The 21,882-nt window shown below is 42.2% G+C and overlaps 1 protein-coding gene across 1 annotated transcript in view; it reads right to left on the bottom strand.

The window, feature by feature from the left end:
* LOC128693741 (uncharacterized) overlaps positions 1-10,680 on the bottom strand; it is a 167,415-nt gene extending 156,735 nt beyond the window's left edge. The window contains exon 1 of the mRNA XM_053783590.2: positions 10,343-10,680. Coding sequence (XP_053639565.1) covers positions 10,343-10,391 — 49 coding nt within the window. The 5' untranslated portion in view covers positions 10,392-10,680. The remainder of the gene's footprint in view (positions 1-10,342) is intronic.
* Between the last annotated feature and the right edge of the window lie 11,202 nt (positions 10,681-21,882).

Raw genomic sequence — 21,882 nt, 5'->3', positions numbered from 1 at the left:
GACAGAGACAGAACACAAACAGTCAGCAGCTGAGGGAGAGGACAAAAAAAGCGAAAGGAGCTAGGAAAGGAGACAAGGATGGAACCAGCAGAGGTCAGTCAGAGCAGAACAGAGCAGCAAGGGCAAGCACACACACAACTATCCTCAGAACCCCACAACCTATCACACCATCCCAACACACAATACAATCCATACCCACAGCTTCCACCCAACCCCCAACCATAGAATCACACAGTATGCTACCAGGTCTCCCACCCCCACAGGCCCCCCAAACCACAGTGTTGGAGAGGAAACTGAAGGTATGGTACACAAACGCTGATGGAATAACAAACAAGTGGGAGGAGTGGCACGAAAGAGTCAAAGAGGCATCACCAGACATCATAGCGATCACAGAAACCAAGCTTACAGGTATGATAACAGATGCCATTTTTCCAGCGGGATACCAGATCCTGAGAAAAGACAGAAGGAACAGGGGGGGTGGAGGAGTGGCATTGCTGATCAAACACCGATGGAATTTTGATGAGCTGGAGAGAGGAGACAGCGGAGAAGAAAGTGATTACATAGCGGGAACGCTTCACTCTGGTGGTCCCAAGGTGATAATTGCAGTGATGTATAACCCACCACAGAACAGCAGGAGGCCAAGGCAAGAGTATGACGAGAGCAATAGAGCGATGGTTGACACACTGGCTGCAGTGGCCAGAAGAGCTCATGCATGCAGGGCAAAGCTCCTGATCATGGGCGACTTTAACCACAAGGAGATCGAATGGGAGAACTTGGAGCCACATGGGGGCCAAGATACATGGAGGGCTAAGATGATGGAGGTGGTACTGGAAAACTTCATGTACCAACACGTAAAGGACACTACAAGAGAGAGGAGAGGATGAACCAGCAAGACTGGACTTAGTATTCACCTTGAGTAGTGCAGATATTGAGGACATCACATATGAAAGACCCCTTGGGGCCAGCGATCATGTGGTTTTGAGCTTCGAATACACAGTAGAGCTACAAGTGGAGGGGGAAGCAGGAAGGCAAGGACAAATGAAACCAAACTACAGGAAAGGGGACTACACAGGAATGAGGAACTTCCTGAATGAGGTTCAGTGGGACAGAGAACTGGCAGGGAAGCCAGTTAATGAGATGATGGAATATGTAGCAACAATGTGCAGGGAGGCTGAGGAGAGGTTTGTACCCAAGGGTAACAGGAATAATGAAAAAGCCAGGATGAGCCCATGGTTCACCCAAAGATGCAAGGAGGCAAAAACCAAATGTGCTAGGGAATAGAAGAAATATAGAAGGCAAAGGACCCAGGAGAATAAGGAGAGCAGTCGTAGAGCAAGAAACGAATATGCACAGATAAGAAGGGAGGCCCAACGTCAATATGAAAACGACATAGCAGCAAAAGCCAAATCTGACCCGAAGCTGTTATACAGCCACATCAGGAAGAAAACAACCGTCAAGGACCAGGTAATCAGGCTAAGGAAGGAAGGAAGGAAGGAGGAGAGACAACAAGAAATGACCGTGAAGTATGTGAGGAACTCAACAAGAGATTCAAAGAAGTGTTCACAGAGGAGACAGAAGGGGCTCCAGAAAGACGGAGAGGTGGGGTACACCACCATGTGCTGGACACAGTACACACAACCGAGGAAGAAGTGAACAGGCTTCTGAGTGAGCTAGATACCTCAAAGGCAATGGGGCCAGATAACATCTCTCCATGGGTCCTGAGAGAGGGAGCAGAGGCACTATGTGTACCCCTAACAACAATATTCAATACATCTATCGAAACAGGGAGATTGCCTGAGGCATGGAAGACAGCAAATGTGGTCCCAATCTTTAAAAAAGGAGACAGACATCAAGCACTAAACTACAGACCAGTGTCACTGACATGTATAGCATGCAAAATCATGGAAAAGATTGTCAGGAGAAGAATGGTGGAACATCTAGAAAGGAATGATCTCATCACCAGCAGCCAACATGGTTTCAGAGACGGGAAATCCTGTGTCACAAACCTACTGGAGTTCTATGACATGGTGACAGCAGTAAGACAAGAGAGAGAGGGGTGGGTGGATTGCATTTTCTTGGACTGCAAGAAGGCGTTTGACACAGTACCACACAAGAGATTAGTGCAAAAACTGGAGGACCAAGCAGGGATAACAGGGAAGGCACTGCAATGGATCAGGGAATACTTGTCAGGAAGACAGCAGCGAGTAATGGTACGTGGCGAGGTGTCAGAGTGGGCATCTGTGACCAGCGGGGTCCCACAGGGGTCAGTCCTAGGACCAGTGCTGTTTCTGGTATTTGTGAACGACATGACGGAAGGAATAAACTCCGAGGTGTCCCTGTTTGCAGATGACGTGAAGTTGATGAGAAGAGTTCATTCGATCGAAGACCAGGCAGAAATACAAAGGGATCTGGACAGGCTGCAGACCTGGTCCAGCAACTGGCTCCTGGAGTTCAATCCCACCAAGTGCAAAGTCATGAGGATTGGGGAAGGGCAAAGAAAACCGCAGACGGAGTACATTCTAGGAGGCCAGAGACTACAAACATCACTCAAGGAAAAAGATCTTGGGGTGAGTATAACACCAGGCACATCTCCTGAAGCGCACATCAACCAAATAACTGCTGCAGCATATGGGCGCCTGTCAAACCTCAGAACAGCATTCCGACATCTTAATAAGGAATCGTTCAGGACCCTGTACACCGTGTACGTTAGGCCCATATTGGAGAATGCGGCACCAGTTTGGAACCCACACCTAGCCAAGCATGTAAAGAAACTAGAGAAAGTGCAAAGGTTTGCAACAAGACTAGTCCCAGAGTTAAGAGGTATGTCCTATGAGGAGAGGTTAAGGGAAATCAACCTGACGACACTGGAGGACAGGAGAGATAGGGGGGACATGATAACGACTTACAAAATACTGAGAGGAATTGACAAGGTGGACAAAGACAGGATGTTCCAGAGACTGGACACAGCAACACGGGGACACAGTTGGAAGCTGAAGACACAGATGAATCAAAGGGATGTTAGGAAGTATTTCTTCAGCCACAGAGTAGTCAGGAAGTGGAATAGTTTGGGAAGCGATGTAGTGGAGGCAGGATCCATACATAGCTTTAAGCAGAGGTACGATAAAGCTCATGGTTCAGGGAGAGTGACCTAGTAGCGAACAGTGAAAAGGCGGGGCCAGGAGCTTGGACTCGACCCCTGCAACCTCAACTAGGTGAGTACAACTAGGTGAGTACACACACACACACACACACACACACACACACACACACACACACACACAGTCGGAGAGACTCCTTTCAGTGTACTGTATATGTCTGATGACGCAGGAAACAATGGAAGGGATATGTCGGATGTGATTAATATGCACATAGCTAATATACACAGAATAGTGGTTAATATATAGAAAGAGTAGGTTAATATTCACAGCGGTTAACCAATTGGTTAATTTACAAAGTGCACTGGTAATATACACAGAAGTGGTTAATAAACACGGTGGATAATATACACAGAATAGAGGTTAATAAAGACTGTAATGGTTAATATACATATAGTGGTGGTTAATGAAGACAGGTAGTGAATAATATCAGTGTTTACCAGCAGTATGGTTGATATAGAAGAGTATTCCTGTCTGGGAAGTCAGTAATTACTTGAATTAGTCTGATATACTAAAAACGAAAAAAGTCATTAATGACCGGGTGATTATGGCTCCTAAATAACCGAGACACTGCACAAGCCCACTATTCAAGAGAACCCACCCGCCCACCCACCCATCCTTCACGCCCGACCACCCACCCTCCCTTCACGTCCACCCATTCACTCTTCACGCACACTAGTAGCATTGCCAAAGCCATTAGTATTACTGTCAATACTATTACCACCTCCACGAGTACCAACAGAAAAAAAACAGAAGTGAGACGGCTATGCTAACAACAAAGCGGACAACAGCTCTCACAGAGCTGACAGTAGAGCTGACAACAGAGCCCTAACACACGGCTGCTATATATATAATTCAGACTGACATTTTGCATTAAATCTTCCAGTTATTTACCTTTCAGTGACGCGCATTATGATTGTGGGTCACTACTGTTGTCAGCCCTGTTATTAATGTTGTCAGCCCTGTTATTAATGTTGTCAGCCCTGTTATTAATGTTGTCAGCCCTGTTATTAATGTTGTCAGCCCTGTTATTAATGTTGTCAGCCCTGTTATTATCAGGCTTGTTACTGTCAGCCCTATTATCAGGTATCAGGCTTGTTATTAGTGTTGCCATCCCTGTTATTAATGGCAGCCTTGTTATTAATGTTGTTAGCCCTGTTATCAGGCTTGTAATTAATCTCAGCCCTGTTAATGTTGTTAGCCCTGTTATTAATGTCAGCCTCATTATCAGCCCTGTTATTAAATTTGTCAGCCCTGTTATTAATATTGTCAGCCCTGTTATTTTCAAGCTTGTTAGTGTTGTCAGCTCTCTTATTAATGTCAGCCCTGCTTTTATCAGGCTTATTATCAGTGTTGCCAGCCATGTTATTATCAGGCTTATTATTAATGTCGTCAGCCCATTTATTAATGTTGTCATCCTTGTTACTGTTATCAGTCTTCTTATTCTTATCAATCTTATTAATGTCAGCCAAATTGTTAATGGCAACAAAGTTATTAACATTGGCAACAATGTTTACAATAATGACAGCTATGATGTCAATAATGACAGCTATGTTGTCAATAATGACAGCTATGTTGTCAATGACAGCTATGTTGTCAATGACAGCTATGTTGTCAACAATGACAGCTATGTTGTCAACAATGACAGCTATGTTGTCAACAATGACAGCTATGTTGTCAACAATGACAGCTATGTTGTCAACAATGACAGCTATGTTGTCAACAATGACAGCTATGTTGTCAACAATGACAGCTATGTTGTCAACAATGACAGCTATGTTGTCAACAATGACAGCTATGTTGTCAATGACAGCTATGTTGTCAATGACAGCTATGTTGTCAATAATGACAGCTATGTTGTCAATGACAGCTATGTTGTCAATGACAGCTATGTTGTCAATGACAGCTATGTTGTCAATGACAGCTATGTTGTCAATAATGACAGCTATGTTGTCAATAATGACAGCTATGTTGTCAATAATGACAGCTATGTTGTCAACTATGATAGCTATGTTGTCAACTATGACAGCTATGTTGTCAACAATGACAGCTATGTTGTCAACAATGACAGCTATGTTGTCAACAATGACAGCTATGTTGTCAACAATGACAGCTATGTTGTCAACAATGACAGCTATGTTGTCAACAATGACAGCTATGTTGTCAACAATGACAGCTATGTTGTCAACAATGACAGCTATGTTGTCAACAATGACAGCTATGTTGTCAACAATGACAGCTATGTTGTCAACAATGACAGCTATGTTGTCAACAATGACAGCTATGTTGTCAACAATGACAGCTATGTTGTCAACAATGACAGCTATGTTGTCAACAATGACAGCTATGTTGTCAACAATGACAGCTATGTTGTCAACAATGACAGCTATGTTGTCAACAATGACAGCTATGTTGTCAACAATGACAGCTATGTTGTCAACAATGACAGCTATGTTGTCAACAATGACAGCTATGTTGTCAACAATGACAGCTATGTTGTCAACAATGACAGCTATGTTGTCAACAATGACAGCTATGTTGTCAACAATGACAGCTATGTTGTCAACAATGACAACTGTACTGTCAATAATAACAGTTATGCTGTTATTAGTGACAACAATAACGTCAGTGCCAGCCATGTTGCCAACAGTAATGTCAATGCCAGCAACGTTGTCAACAGTGACGCTCTATTACCAAAAATGACGGTAATATTGTCAATACTGACAGCCACGTTGACAGAAACACCAACCATGTTGTCACTGTCAGCACTGTGATGTTCAAGTTTTGCCAGCGTCATTTAAGGACAACTTTCGAACCCGACTGGTATCAGGCGGTCACTGGAGTCTACCTGGAGGGTATTCCAGGAGTCAACGCCCCCGTGTCCCGGTCTGTGACCAGGCCTAGCGGTGAATCAGGGCCTGATCAACCAGGCCGCACGCAAACCGACGCACGAACCACAGCCCGGCTGATCAGGTACTGACTTAAGGTGTCTGTCCAGCACCTTCTTAAGACATTCAGGGGTCTATTGGTAATCCCTCTTATGCATCCTGGCAGGCAGTTGAATAGTCTTGGATGCTGAGAGCCACAGTCCATCTACGTTTATCCCTTTATGTCTGTCTACTAGCCTCTAAGAGCACACTATCAGCCAATTTTCAAACATCTTCACTGCACAATTTAATCTTTACCTTGTTTCCCTCACTATCTACTGTCTATTAACTATTTATTCACTGTCTCCGTTCAATGCTCGGATGTTTTCGTTTTCTGTGTACATTGTTCGACTCTTCTTTTTTTCCTCCCACACCGTCTAACCATCCTTCCACCCACATTTATTCCATCATTACTCACAATTATATATATATATATATATATATATATATATATATATATATATATATATATATATATATATATATATATATATATATATATATATATGTGCCGAATAGGTAACATTTGTCAATTCGCAAGAACTCGTTTGAAATTAAGTCCTTTCTATAATTTTCTCTTATACGTTTAAAGATATATTTTTCATTGATGTTAATGTAAAAATTAATAATTTTGTACCAAAAGAACCTTAGAAAATGTACCTAACTTTGTTAAAACAAGCGCAATTTAATTTAGCCTAATCCCAAAAAATATATTTTAGATACGTTTACAATAATTTAAATAAACAAACACAATGAAATATATTTTTTTTAGTTAGGTTCAAAATGATTATTGCCAAATTATTGCACACACAAATTTTCGCTTGCCTTATTCGAGAAGAAGAGCCTTGCTATTTAATCCAAAGCCGCAAGTTTAACCTATTCGGCACGACTATATATATATATATATATATATATATATATATATATATATATATATATATATATATATATATATATATATATATATATATATACACGAAGCAATATGCTAATAATGGCAATGATTTTTCTGGTATTTCAATAACTGAGAACAGAAAGAAATTAATTAATACCATTATTTAACGAAAAAATTAAGAACAAATTATTCAAATTAAAGAACATCAGGCGACAAAAAATGCATGAAATAAACGAAAACAATTATTTCTATTATCGATGTTTATTAAGCGCCTCTCGACCTGGGTGTTAGGTGCCCTTGTTCAGCTAACAGGAAGTTAGTACCTGGGTGTTCACTGTCCCTGTTCAGCTAACAGGAAGTTAGTACCTGGGTGTTCACTGTCCCTGTTCAGCTAACAGGAAGTTAGTACCTGGGTGTTCACTGTCCCTGTTCAGCTAACAGGAAGTTAGTACCTGGGTGTTCACTGTCCCTGTTCAGCTAACAGGAAGTTAGTACCTGGGTGTTCACTGTCCCTGTTCAGCTAACAGGAAGTTAGCACCTGGGTGTTCACTGTCCCTGTTCAGCTAACAGGAAGTTAGTACCTGGGTGTTCACTGTCCCTGTTCAGCTAACAGGAAGTTAGTACCTGGGTGTTCACTGTCCCTGTTCAGCTAACAGGAAGTTAGTACCTGGGTGTTCACTGTCCCTGTTCAGCTAACAGGAAGTTAGTACCTGGGTGTTCACTGTCCCTGTTCAGCTAACAGGAAGTTAGTACCTGGGTGTTCACTGTCCCTGTTCAGCTAACAGGAAGTTAGTACCTGGGTGTTCACTGTCCCTGTTCAGCTAACAGGAAGTTAGTACCTGGGTGTTCACTGTCCCTGTTCAGCTAACAGGAAGTTAGTACCTGGGTGTTCACTGTCCCTGTTCAGCTAACAGGAAGTTAGTACCTGGGTGTTCACTGTCCCTGTTCAGCTAACAGGAAGTTAGTACCTGGGTGTTCACTGTCCCTGTTCAGCTAACAGGAAGTTAGTATCTGGGTGTTCACTGTCCCTGTTCAGCTAACAGGAAGTTAGTACCTGGGTGTTCACTGTCCCTGTTCAGCTAACAGGAAGTTAGTATCTGGGTGTTCACTGTCCCTGTTCAGCTAACAGGAAGTTAGTACCTGGGTGTTCACTGTCCCTGTTCAGCTAACAGGAAGTTAGTACCTGGGTGTTCACTGTCCCTGTTCAGCTAACAGGAAGTTAGTACCTGGGTGTTCACTGTCCCTGTTCAGCTAACAGGAAGTTAGTACCTGGGTGTTCACTGTCCCTGTTCAGCTAACAGGAAGTTAGTACCTGGGTGTTCACTGTCCCTGTTCAGCTAACAGGAAGTTAGTACCTGGGTGTTCACTGTCCCTGTTCAGCTAACAGGAAGTTAGTACCTGGGTGTTCACTGTCCCTGTTCAGCTAACAGGAAGTTAGTACCTGGGTGTTCACTGTCCCTGTTCAGCTAACAGGAAGTTAGTACCTGGGTGTTCACTGTCCCTGTTCAGCTAACAGGAAGTTAGTACCTGGGTGTTCACTGTCCCTGTTCAGCTAACAGGAAGTTAGTACCTGGGTGTTCACTGTCCCTGTTCAGCTAACAGGAAGTTAGTATCTGGGTGTTCACTGTCCCTGTTCAGCTAACAGGAAGTTAGTACCTGGGTGTTCACTGTCCCTGTTCAGCTAACAGGAAGTTAGTATCTGGGTGTTCACTGTCCCTGTTCAGCTAACAGGAAGTTAGTACCTGGGTGTTCACTGTCCCTGTTCAGCTAACAGGAAGTTAGTACCTGGGTGTTCACTGTCCCTGTTCAGCTAACAGGAAGTTAGTACCTGGGTGTTCACTGCCCCTGTTCAGATAACAGGAAGTTAGTACCCGGGTGTTCACTGTCCCTCTTCAGCTAACAGGAAGTTAGTACCTGGGTGTTCACTGTCCCTGTTCAGCTAGTATGAAGTACCGAGGTGTTGCCTGTCACTGTTCAGCTAGCAGGTAGTACCTGGGTGTTCACTATCCCTGTTCATCTTGCAGTAAGTTAGTACCCTGGTGTTAACCTTATCTGTTCACCTAGTAATAAGATGATACTTAGGTGCTAGCTGAATGTTGTGGGTGGCATCCTGGGGAGGATGGCCAAACTATCAGAGTGGAATAAATCCACTGGCTTTTTGGGGATTTTCTTGGTTACTGACCCTCCTGGATTAGAAATCCAGATGGTGAGAATGAAATGAGTGTGCATTGATAACTTTTATTTTCGTTGCAAAAGTAACTTACTCCAAGAGCGTTGGCTGGCTTCCTCACGAAGCTAAGCCGGTGCAACACTAAGCCAGCAGGTCGTGACATTCCGGTGGTGCCCTGGCTTACTGCTTCTTTAAACAGTTGCGATTTATGAGAGTGGGGGAGGAGATGGGGGTGAGGGGGGGAAATGGGGGTGCATAGATGGGGTGCATTGGAAGGGGGGGGAGATCAGATGGAAAAGGGAATAAAAGTAGGGTGAAGAGACAAAGGGTGAAAGGGAGAATCGGAGGGCTGGGGAGAAAGGGAGAATGAGGAGAGAAAGGGGGGCGAAAGATGAAAAGTTAAGAAAGGGATGGAAACGAGAAAAAGGATAAAGACAGGAAGAGTAACTGGAAAAGTACGAAGAGAGAAAGTTGAAACGATAAGATGGGAGAGAATGGGAGGGTGAAGGAAGAAAGGAAGGGGAAATAAAGAAAGTTACGGATAAATAAAGGAAGGAATGGGTAAGGCAAAGAGGGAGGGTAAGAGAGAGAGAGAGAGAAATATCTCCCCACACATGAAGGTTGTCAATCACTTTTCATCTTCAACGTTTTTACATCTCTCTCAGCGCAGATATCTCTCTCAACACGATTACATCTCTTGACGTAGATTAATATCTCTCACCGCGGTTACTTTTTTAACGCAGTTTAATGTATCTTAACGATATTACGTCTCTTGACGCAGTTTACTGTCACTCTCAACGATACTGACATTTCTTGACGCAGTTTACTCTCTCAACGATGTTACATCTCTTGACGTATTTATCTCAACGACATTACATATCTCAGCATCTCTCTACTTCTTGCTGAAACCCTTGCACCTACCACTGCGCGAAACGTGCTACTATGACCGCCAACGACATAGCAAGTTCAGGACTGTTTAAGGCAGTAACGCCTGTTTCCTAATGATCAGTAGATAAACGCAATCGTTGCGTCACACGGTGCATCGACTTGCGTCACAGCCCCATAATTACCATAGACAAGATCCTGAAAATGAACAACTAAGGGGACACCCAACACAATGGAACTCCCACCCTCTCCTCTTTGACCTCTTCCCCCCCCTCTCATCCTTCCCCCCTCCCCGAGCTCCTTATCTTACCTTGGAGGAAGAGGAGATGGAGGAAGAGCGAGGTGAGTGAGAAAGACATTTTTATTTACTGTCTCCTGTGGTCGTCACAACGTGTTCGCCTCCCCGCGAACACTTGTTGATTCTCACTGAATATCAGCACTCCACACTAGTTTTCACCACTGACTAACACCTCGAGGCTCATTTTCACGCAGTTGCACCCCGCTAGAGTGTGCTGTTTCGCTCGGGGAGTCACGAAACGCGAAGGTGACAGCGTTTCGCGTCCATAGCTTCAGCGATCAAACAGCAATATGTCAACACTTGCTACCGACCTCTCCTGGACGACACTTTGGTGACCACTGCCAGCTGCACCGTACGATACTTTGGAGAGAAGTTGGTGAATTTTGTACATCGAACTTGGTTTGAAACCACCGCAAGAGATATCGAGAGCCGAATAGTCTGTGCCGGATGCGCACATTCTGTGTCGTACACTTTCGAATTAGTGAGGGGAAAGGTGTGCGATACACAAAAGCAGGATCATCATACGTCTGGGAAGGCAGGAAAGGACGCGGTATCCATGGCAACGGGAGTACTGTGTGTTGGGTTATAAAACTTTAATGAGATTTAATATAATGGAGAAATTATGGACATATACTTTCAGACACGGGGGAGGAGGGGGGAGGGGGGGAGGGGGGAGGGGGGAGGGGGAGCCAGGGATGCCATAAAACACCAATGCATACTTAACCATGCTTGAATACCCCAAGTTTTTAAACTTTCTCGGTATAAAAAAAAATACCAGAAGTTTTGATATTAATTTTTGCATTCTGGGCGTGCCAGGAGAAAATGTTATGGGGGGGCAATTCTCGCTTCATGATCATGACTAAAGCAATCTGTTCTTGTTAGTGGCCATACTGTCTTACTGCTTTTAGTCTGCCGTAGCATACAAGTTTGATACAGCCTTTATACAAGACTGAAGATGCTCAAATAACACATAGAAGAATGAAGCATATAACGACGCTTCGGTCCCACCTGGATCATTAACTAGTCACACCGAAACTAGTCACACCATTAACTAGTCAAAAATTTCATTTGCTGGTATACATATATGTGTAGTATATGTAGAATATGTGGTATGCATATATATATTTCCTAGCAGCATTTATATGTAAGATCCCTGGCCAAGCCTTAAGTCATGTGACCTGCTCTCCCGCACGTAGGTCCTCCTTCACAGGCCTCTGTCTCAAATTCAAGCAGGCTTACGAGGCTGGCAGATGGACAGGCTGGGGCTTTTCCACGCTTACCAAATACAACGCCTCTATGTAATAATCTATTGTTGTTTTCACGCTACTATCACTCCATCAAGAGCCCTCCTAACACATTCTCCGATGTGCGGGTTATTTGACTATTCCAGTTACGTTATTCTGGTTTTTTATTCTTCCTGAAGATGCAATAAGATTGCAAATTTGTGATATCTGAATATACAATAGAACCACAGTGAAAGATAATGAAATTCCAAGCGCTTTCGTGGCCTCTCAGTCACATTCTCAAGGGCAGTGTGGCAGAGGGTGTTGTGGGTCCCCTGACCGTATTGTCTTCTGGCCTTCTCTACTTTCCTCTTCTCAGCTGTGATTTGACAATTGTCCAGAACGGAACAAAATGTCATCAAAAGGTTCCTCTCTTAAGTGCGTTTTTTTTTTTTTTTTGGGTATTTTATAAATAGCACTTTTATACAGTGTCGTGAGAGGAAATAGATATTATGGAGATACATGTTATAATTTTTCAACTTAACATAAGATAACCCCATGAGTCAGCTTATTATAACCCAGTCTAAATCAACGTGGCTTGTTTCTATAGGGGTTCCTTGACTCGTGAGTCACTGCCACTCCATCTCTTATTCAGTGTGACTCAGTGAGACGATAACTAGAACAGGAAGTCAACTCTGAGAGTCACTGGCTTTCTGAAATGAATGACCAAAGGAGCCGCGTGTGAGCCATGTCCTGCCACGTCTGCACTAGATCATCGTCATTTTTGAACTCGTAGTCTAGTTGTATATGAGCCGTGCTGTGGTAACTACTACTGCGATTTATCACGTTTTACGGTGTGTGTGTTAGCCTGCTTTTCCTCTCTTTCTCTCTCTCTCTCTCCATGACGTACACACAAACACTTGTGGTTTCAGTACAGCTCGCACACTCTACAATATCACCCACAAATCAACTCCATGTCTCCCAGAGGGCGCCTGTCTGCTACTCCTGTTAACTAGCTAAGAAAACAAGACTATTTCACCCCTGTTGCGCTAGACTTCGAGTAACGAATAGAACTGACTCTCACTTCCATTTTCACAATCACGCACGCGCGCTGTTAGGGACTCTATGACCAGCATTCAAGAACTTCAATAGAACCCTCTGTGATTCTATTTACTGCTTATGTCGGACCCATCTTGAAGTAAGCGGCACCAGCATGAAACCCACATATAATTTAGCATGTCAAGAAACTATAAAAAGCTCAGAGGTTTGCAACAAAACTAGTCCCGAAAGAAGAACAAATAAGTTATGAAAAGTGACTAATGGGAACTAAACTTCCCGACAGAAAACAGAAGGGTTTAGGGAAACATGATTCCAAACTGGAACATACACAGAGGACCCGATGGGGTAGTCAGTGATAGACTGTTCGAGAGGCAGGAAACAGGTACCCAGGTGCACATTAAAAGACAAATACACAAGCTACGGGGATGTCAGAAAATACTTCTTTTTGCCCACCATTATTTAGGTCATTCAAAAGCTGAATGACCTAGATAAAGAAACGATAAAAGCAGACATACGAACTTATGTTACACGCTGCCCCATTGTTTACCTATCAGTAAACAGATACTTATGTGTCAGAGGGTAGTAATCTGGGGAAAAAAAATTCCTATCAAAAGATAGATATAAGAATGTTACACCACGAGTGTTGATGACTGGAGTAACAAGCTGACAAGCGTGTATATTAACACGTACTTCAGAGCACCACATTATCTTTTTAGGAGTGAGTTCTATCTACACGCTCGCTCCGGCTAGCATTGTTCTCCTGTACGTATAGCAAAGATAAACACCCACTTAGCTGATTTATTCTGGTGTAAATATTTTATTATCCGTAGTTAAACAAGAGGGTTTCTACCTCACCTGTCCGGATACATATAAGGTGCAAGCTGAAGTGTCGAAAGTGACGAATGTTTGTTTTTGGATGGAAATGGAGTGATGGTAATGCTGATAAACTGTAAAATGATGGTAATGCTGACTAACTATAAAGTGATGGTAATGTTGACGAACTTCCAGAGTGATGGTAATGTTGACGAACTTCCAGAGTGATGGTAATGCTGACGAACTTCCAGAGTGATGGTAATGTTGACGAACTTCCAGAGTGATGGTAATGTTGACGAACTTCCAGAGTGATGGTAATGTTGACAAACTTCCAGAGTGATGGTAATGTTGACGAACTTCCAGAGTGATGGTAATGTTGACGAACTTCCAGAGTGATGGTAATGTTGACGAACTTCCAGAGTGATGGTAATGTTGACGAACTTCCAGAGTGATGGTAAAGTTGACGAACTTCCAGAGATCACTATATCAGCAACGAGATCACTACATCAGCAACGAGATCACTACAGCAGCAACGAGATCACTACAGCAGCAATGAGATCACTACAGCAGCAACGAGATCACTACAACAGCAACGAGATCACTACATCAGCAACGAGATCACTACAGCAGCAACGAGATCACTACAGCAGCAACGAGATCACTACAGCAGCAACGAGATCACTACAGCAGCAATGAGATCACTACATCAGCAACGGGATCACTACAGCAGCAACGAGATCACTACATCAGCAACGAGATCACTACAGCACTAACGAGATCACTACAGCAGCAACGAGATCACTACAGCAGCAACAAGATCACTACATCGCCAACAAGATCACTACATCACCAATAAGATCACTACATCATCAACAACATCACTACATTACCAACAAGATCACTACATCATCAATAAGATCACTACATCACCAACAAGATCACTACATCACCAACAACACACTACATCACCAACAAGATCACTACATCATCAACAAGATCACTACATCACCAACAACATCACTACATCACCAACAAGATCACTACATCACCAACAAGATCACTACATCACCAACAAGATCACTACAGCAGCAACGAGATCACTACAGCAGCAACAAGATCACTACATCATCAACAAGATCACTACATCACTAACAACATCACTACATCACCAACAAGATCACTACATCACCAACAACATCACTACATCACCAACAACATCACTACATCACCAACAAGATCACTACATCACCAACAAGATCACTACATCACCAACAAGATCACTACGTCACCAACAAGATCACTACATCACCAACAACATCACTACATCACCAACAAGATCACTACGTCACCAACAAGATCACTACATCACCAACAACATCACTACATCACCAACAACATCACTACATCACCAACAACATCACTACATCACCAACAACATCACTACATCACCAACAACATCACTACATCACCAACAACATCACTACATCACCAACAACATCACTGCATCACCAACAAGATCACTACATCACCAACAACATCACTACATCACCAACAACATCACTACATCACCAACAAGATCACTACATCACCAACAACATCACTACATCACCAACAACATCACTACATCACCAACAACATCACTACATCACCAACAACATCACTGCATCACCAACAAGATCACTGCATCACCAACAAGATCACTACGTCACCAACAAGATCACTACAGTGGCAGAACAATCAGGTAAATTATAAAACTCTGTTCAAAGGAGCAATCAATTTAATTCACAAAAATTCTTTGCTCATCGTGAAAATTTTACAGCGGTGACTCAACTCTCTGAAATTAACATGAGAATTAACATGGCAATTAATGTCATTAGCATAAATTTGTTGACTTGTTTGTTCAAGAATAAGACGCATGTGTAACACTTTGGTATCCTTATTGTCCAAACGTATCGCCTGCACAACAGGCTTCTTCAGTCAAATACGGGAGAATATATCACTGGAGACAGTGATCAGTCCGTCAGTCTTGGTAAGAGGTGATCAGTCCCTCGAGACTGTAGCATAGGCATACGGTCACTTCTCATACACAAGAGCAGAAGTGAAGTGAAGCAGCTGGGGCTGCCAACGCAGGTGAGCGTGGTCCACTGTTTGCTGCTGCGGGAGTCGATTCTCAGTTCCTGGCCTCGACTTTCACATCATATGACTGGATATATATGTTTACAGACTTATGGGATCTATCTTACCCATCGTAAAGCTGAGTATTTTTTTTTTTTTTTAATTTCTTCATCTCCTCAAACAATTTAGTTATTAAACAAGAAATGTTGATATCGACTGCATTCTTTAGATCAAAGTAAAAATCAAAATAATAAAGTATAAAGTATCTAAAAATTCTAATGTAATCATGGAGGCTTCAGTAACTGGAGAGCATTTCTCAAGGTTACTACTAATAATAATAATAATAACTAAGATACACAAATAACCCAAGTCGGACCGAAACGTCGTCGTAAGCTTCTCTCTTTTATGTGCGGGTTATTTGTGTATCGTTCCAGTCAAGGCATTGTGCCTTTTTTTGTTATTTAATAATAACTAAGGTTATTAACGTGTAATCATAGAGTCGAGGGCAAATAGAGAACATCTTTGAAGTTCACGAAGTCATTACCTAAGTGTAATCCTGGAGAGCAAGGCGTGTGTGCAGGTTCCTGCAGCTAATGCACAGAGATCCTCACAAGAATAGTGTACGGAAATGCACGAGATTGTAGTGTGAAACCCAGGTGGTGGGAGAAACAGCGACACGCATGTGAGAAACGTCCCAAGTGTGCTGAAGGCTTTATGTAAAGAATGTTTCATTCTGAGCAGAGCGAAACCAAGTCATAACTTGATACATCTCTATTTAGAGCGAAGCTTTTTTTACCTATATCTGTGTCTTTTCCCAGTGTGAGGACCAGTTTGCTTTACAGTAGATAAGTAGAACGTTTTCTTAAGCAGAATATTCAGGTCTTTGTGGTTTCAGGGGTCGAGCCTCAGCTCCTGCTAGAACACCAATAAAAAAAAATTGATTCTGTTTGTTAATTTTAGGTTAAACCTTTCTGATTTATCACCAGTGTATGCCCTCATCTATGTACCTTCAGAAACATTGTCTGTAATATCATTTGTAGATTTCCTACATAAAATGTATCTTAACATCAAATCTTCACTCTTCTATATATTTTCTTATTCCCTCATTTTTCTCTTCTCCTCCTTTACTCAAGGTCTTCAAGGTTCGCCTATTCTTTTGTTTATTTGACTGGCAAAGCCACCATTTCACTTTCTCTATTTCTCCTATCATCAACTAGTAGAATCTTCCCGTCCATCTTACTCCTCCTCCTCTTCCTCTCTTTTTTCTTGTGCAGTGATGGATTTTATCAATTGTCATGCATCGTCCAAGGTTTGATTTTATCAAGTATTTTCCAGGGCTGGACGATATTTGATAAATGTACATTCCCCACCCCTGGACCATGTTACGAATTATGCCTTTTCCTCTGCCTACGTCATTAAGAACAACCCCTTACCCCATTCCCTAGTCAAGGAGTCCTTCCGTCATCCCTTCCCCTCATCAGACTCCACTCCTCACCTCACAGCCAGCACCTCACCTTTATCCCTGTCCTCATAGCACCTCACCTCACCCCTCTTCCCCGTGATGTTGCTCCCAGTCTACCCAGACACTTGACGGTGCGGAGTTAATACAAGTGTTCCTAGACAAAGAGAAGTGGCCGAGCTTTGAACAAGGGTAAACCAACAGTCGAAGTGGAAGTTTACAAGCGAATTAAGTGAACAAAATGGCCTAAGTAATTGTAAGTTAGTATTCCCATTGTCATAATTACGCAATATATCATTGTAATAACAGCCCTCTTAAACTATTATAATTTACTTTCCCAGCAACAATGAGTAAGTATTCTCCATACTTCCATTGTTAGTGAAAAAAAAGACTGTATGCCCTTGCATATTTGTGAGTTATGTTCTTCAATATACAATTTCCTGATATACGAAGTGCTCTTTAAACAAATAATGGGTCTTGAAAAGTTGTGCTCTACTGGGGGTGAAGAGGTGTCTAGCGCCACCATGTGTGGTGACAGTAATAGTACACGATACCGATAAGATGGTGAGTAAGACACATGTTTATCATGTGTTGAACATGTGCCATATTCATCAGCCTTAGGTGTGGCACACCTCAAAGCCATCACCTCACCCCTCACAGCCAGCGTCTCACCCTTCACAGACAACGAACGCTTCATCCATCACAGCCAACACCTCGCCCCTAACAGGCAACACTTTAATCCTAACAGCTAGCACATCGCCCCTAACAGGCAATACTTCAACCTTCACAGCTAGCACCTCACCAGATAGGTGTGACCAAACCAGTCTGGTCACCTGTCTGCACCAACCATTTTATCCCTTCCTTCAGGGCGTGAAGTAGGGGTGGCTCTTCTAAATAAACCCCTCTCCACTCCCTCCATCCTCTAACGACTAACATTCCCTTTTCTTTATCCTTCTCAGCCCCACCATAAAACCTCCTCTTTCTCCACCATCGTCATTTCCCCTTCCCTCCAAAACCCAACACCTCTCCACGCCACTAAGAGACCTAAATATTTAATTTATTTATTCAGTCACTTCGCTTGTTACAGCCACTAGATCGACACTGAAGACATTTGGTAATTTATATGATTGATTATTGATAGGAATGGGCCATTGTTGGCACGATACTGCTGCTGGGAGTTATGGGTAATCTAAAAACATGCTTTTGAGAGAGGCTTGCAAGCTGAAGTACTTTTTTCACGCTGAATAAACTGGATATTGCGTCACTCGTGAGTTGTGACTTGAATGGTCCAGGTCAGACTGGAACATCGTCATGAGGTTTCTTTCCTAAGTGCAGAATTTTTGTGAACTGTTCCAGCCACGATATTATGACTTTTTATTCTTTCTGTAGAGAAATGAATTAAATATAAAATATATATTACTATGTAAGGTTGACTTTTTATCTTTTACTGTCGAATCTGCCAAGATACTGATATTATAAATGATGCTGAAAGTGACAATAAACGTACCTCAAGGAAATCTCAAGGTTCTCCCCGGAGCTGCTTGAATATTTTCTTCCCCTACCACCCCTATATTAGATATTCTATGTGAACATTTATTAATAAACAGAATATATATATATATATATATATGTATATATATATATATATATATATATATATATATATATATATGTATATGTATATATATATATATATAAATATATATGGAAGAGGGTAAGGTACCTAGGGATTGGCAGAGAGCATGCATAGTTCCTTTGTATAAAGGCAAAGGGGATAAAAGAGAGTGCAAAAATTATAGGGGGATAAGTCTGTTGAGTGTACCTGGTAAAGTGTATGGTAGAGTTATAATTGAAAGAATTAAGAGTAAGACGGAGAATAGGATAGCAGATGAACAAGGAGGCTTTAGGAAAGGTAGGGGGTGTGTGGACCAGGTGTTTACAGTGAAACATATAAGTGAACAGTATTTAGATAAGGCTAAAGAGGTCTTTGTGGCATTTATGGATTTGGAAAAGGCGTATGACAGGGTGGATAGGGGGGCAATGTGGCAGATGTTGCAAGTGTATGGTGTAGGAGGTAGGTTACTGAAAGCAGTGAAGAGTTTTTACGAGGATAGTGAGGCTCAAGTTAGAGTATGTAGGAAAGAGGGAAATTTTTTCCCAGTAAAAGTAGGCCTTAGACAAGGATGTGTGATGTCACCGTGGTTGTTTAATATATTTATAGATGGGGTTGTAAGAGAAGTAAATGCGAGGGTCTTGGCAAGAGGCGTGGAGTTAAAAGATAAAGAATCACACACAAAGTGGGAGTTGTCACAGCTGCTCTTTGCTGATGACACTGTGCTCTTGGGAGATTCTGAAGAGAAGCTGCAGAGATTGGTGGATGAATTTGGTAGGGTGTGCAAAAGAAGAAAATTAAAGGTGAATACAGGAAAGAGTAAGGTTATGAGGATAACAAAAAGATTAGGTGATGAAAGATTGAATATCAGATTGGAGGGAGAGAGTATGGAGGAGGTGAACGTATTCAGATATTTGGGAGTGGACGTGTCAGCGGATGGGTCTATGAAAGATGAGGTGAATCATAGAATTGATGAGGGAAAAAGAGTGAGTGGTGCACTTAGGAGTCTGTGGAGACAAAGAACTTTGTCCTTGGAGGCAAAGAGGGGAATGTATGAGAGTATAGTTTTACCAACGCTCTTATATGGGTGTGAAGCGTGGGTGATGAATGTTGCAGCGAGGAGAAGGCTGGAGGCAGTGGAGATGTCATGTCTGAGGGCAATGTGTGGTGTGAATATAATGCAGAGAATTCGTAGTTTGGAAGTTAGGAGGAGGTGCGGGATTACCAAAACTGTTGTCCAGAGGGCTGAGGAAGGGTTGTTGAGGTGGTTCGGACATGTAGAGAGAATGGAGCGAAACAGAATGACTTCAAGAGTGTATCAGTCTGTAGTGGAAGGAAGGCGGGGTAGGGGTCGGCCTAGGAAGGGTTGGAGGGAGGGGGTAAAGGAGGTTTTGTGTGCGAGGGGCTTGGACTTCCAGCAGGCATGCGTGAGCGTGTTTGATAGGAGTGAATGGAGACAAATGGTTTTTAATACTTGACGTGCTGTTGGAGTGTGAGCAAAGTAACATTTATGAAGGGATTCAGGGAAACCGGCAGGCCGGACTTGAGTCCTGGAGATGGGAAGTACAGTGCCTGCACTCTGAAGGAAAGGTGTTAATGATGCAGTTTAAAAACTGTAGTGTAAAGCACCCTTCTGGCAAGACAGTGATGGAGTGAATGATGGTGAAAGTTTTTCTTTTTCGGGCCACCCTGCCTTGGTGGGAATCGGCCAGTGTGATAATAATAATAAATAAATATATATATATATATATATATATATATATATATATATATATATATATATATATATATATATATATATATATATATATATATATATATATATATATATATATATATATATATATATATATATATATATATATATATATATATATATATATATATATATATATATATATATATATATATATATATAGGAATTCGGCCAATATATATATAAAGCTGCTGTCCGAAGTATTCGTGCACAGGCAGCCATATGCTTCATAAGGAAGTGAAGCAGCGGTTCATATATATATATATATATATATAAAAGAGACGTGGTATATATATATATAATGCTTCTCTTTGGAGAGCATATATATATATATATAGTATACAGTCATATATAGATGATGGCACACTAGCAGGTACAAAGGAGTCCCTCCTACATGACCTTACACAGGTAATGACACGGGGACAGGAAATGGGTCTCATCCTGAATCCATCCAAATGTGAAATCAATAAAATAACAGTAAACAGGTGATATCAGAATTTGCAAAACAACCTCTGTGAAAGAATAGTGAAATTCCAGTTGCTTTTGTGACTTCTCACATTATCAAGGAACTATAGTTCACGAAAGCGATTGGAATATAGTGTTGGGATAATCTAACGGGCTCAGAAACCAGACCTGCTCCCCCCAACAACTACAAACAATCGCACTGGGATGGTCCAATAGTGGAAAATATAGCCTCAACGATGCTTCAGAGTGTGTCAGGGAAGGATAGAGCCCGCCTGCTGGCAGTGAGAGCCCCTCATGCTGGGGACTTTCTGTTGGCTGTTCCCAACTCCAGCCTTGGCACACGCCTCGACCCACAGACCATCCGCATCGGTGTTGCCCTTCGACTTGCCGCCCCTATTCTCGCCGAACACAGGTGTATTTGTGGCAGTGAAGCAGCAGTGTGCCGTAAATCCGAGGGAAAGATTGCAAGACATGAGGAGGTTAATAACATTATCAAGAGGAGCCTCACAACAGCTGGATGCCCAGCAGTAAGGGAGCCACCCCAACTATGCAGATCTGATGGCAGCCAGAAGCGTCCAGATGGTATCACCCTTCAAGCCTGGACAGATGGGAAGCAGGTGGTGTGGGACTATACATGTGCATCTACCTTGGCTGATACCTATCTCCAATACACCAGGGAGGAAGGAGGGGCAGCTGCCAGCTTTAGGGAGTCCCAAAAGTCTAGAAAATATGGAGAACTTGCCCATCATTATATGTTTGTTCCCATAGGCTCAGAGACCCTTGGCTCATGGGGAAAGAGTGCATCTAATTTCCTTAAGGAGCTGGGAAAAAGACTCATCAGGGTAACTAGGGATCCCAGGGTAGCTAGTATCAGTCTTTCACAGTGGTTGTTTTGCATATTCTGATATCACTTGTTTACTGTGATTTTATTTCATATATATATATATATATATATATATATATATATATATATATATATATATATATATATATATATATATATATATATATATATATATATATATATATATATATATATATATATATGAC

The sequence above is a fragment of the Cherax quadricarinatus genome, chromosome 34, assembly GCF_038502225.1.
Source record: "Cherax quadricarinatus isolate ZL_2023a chromosome 34, ASM3850222v1, whole genome shotgun sequence".
Taxonomy (NCBI): Eukaryota; Metazoa; Arthropoda; class Malacostraca; order Decapoda; family Parastacidae; genus Cherax; species Cherax quadricarinatus.
This window is presented reverse-complemented; position numbering and strand designations above follow the sequence as displayed.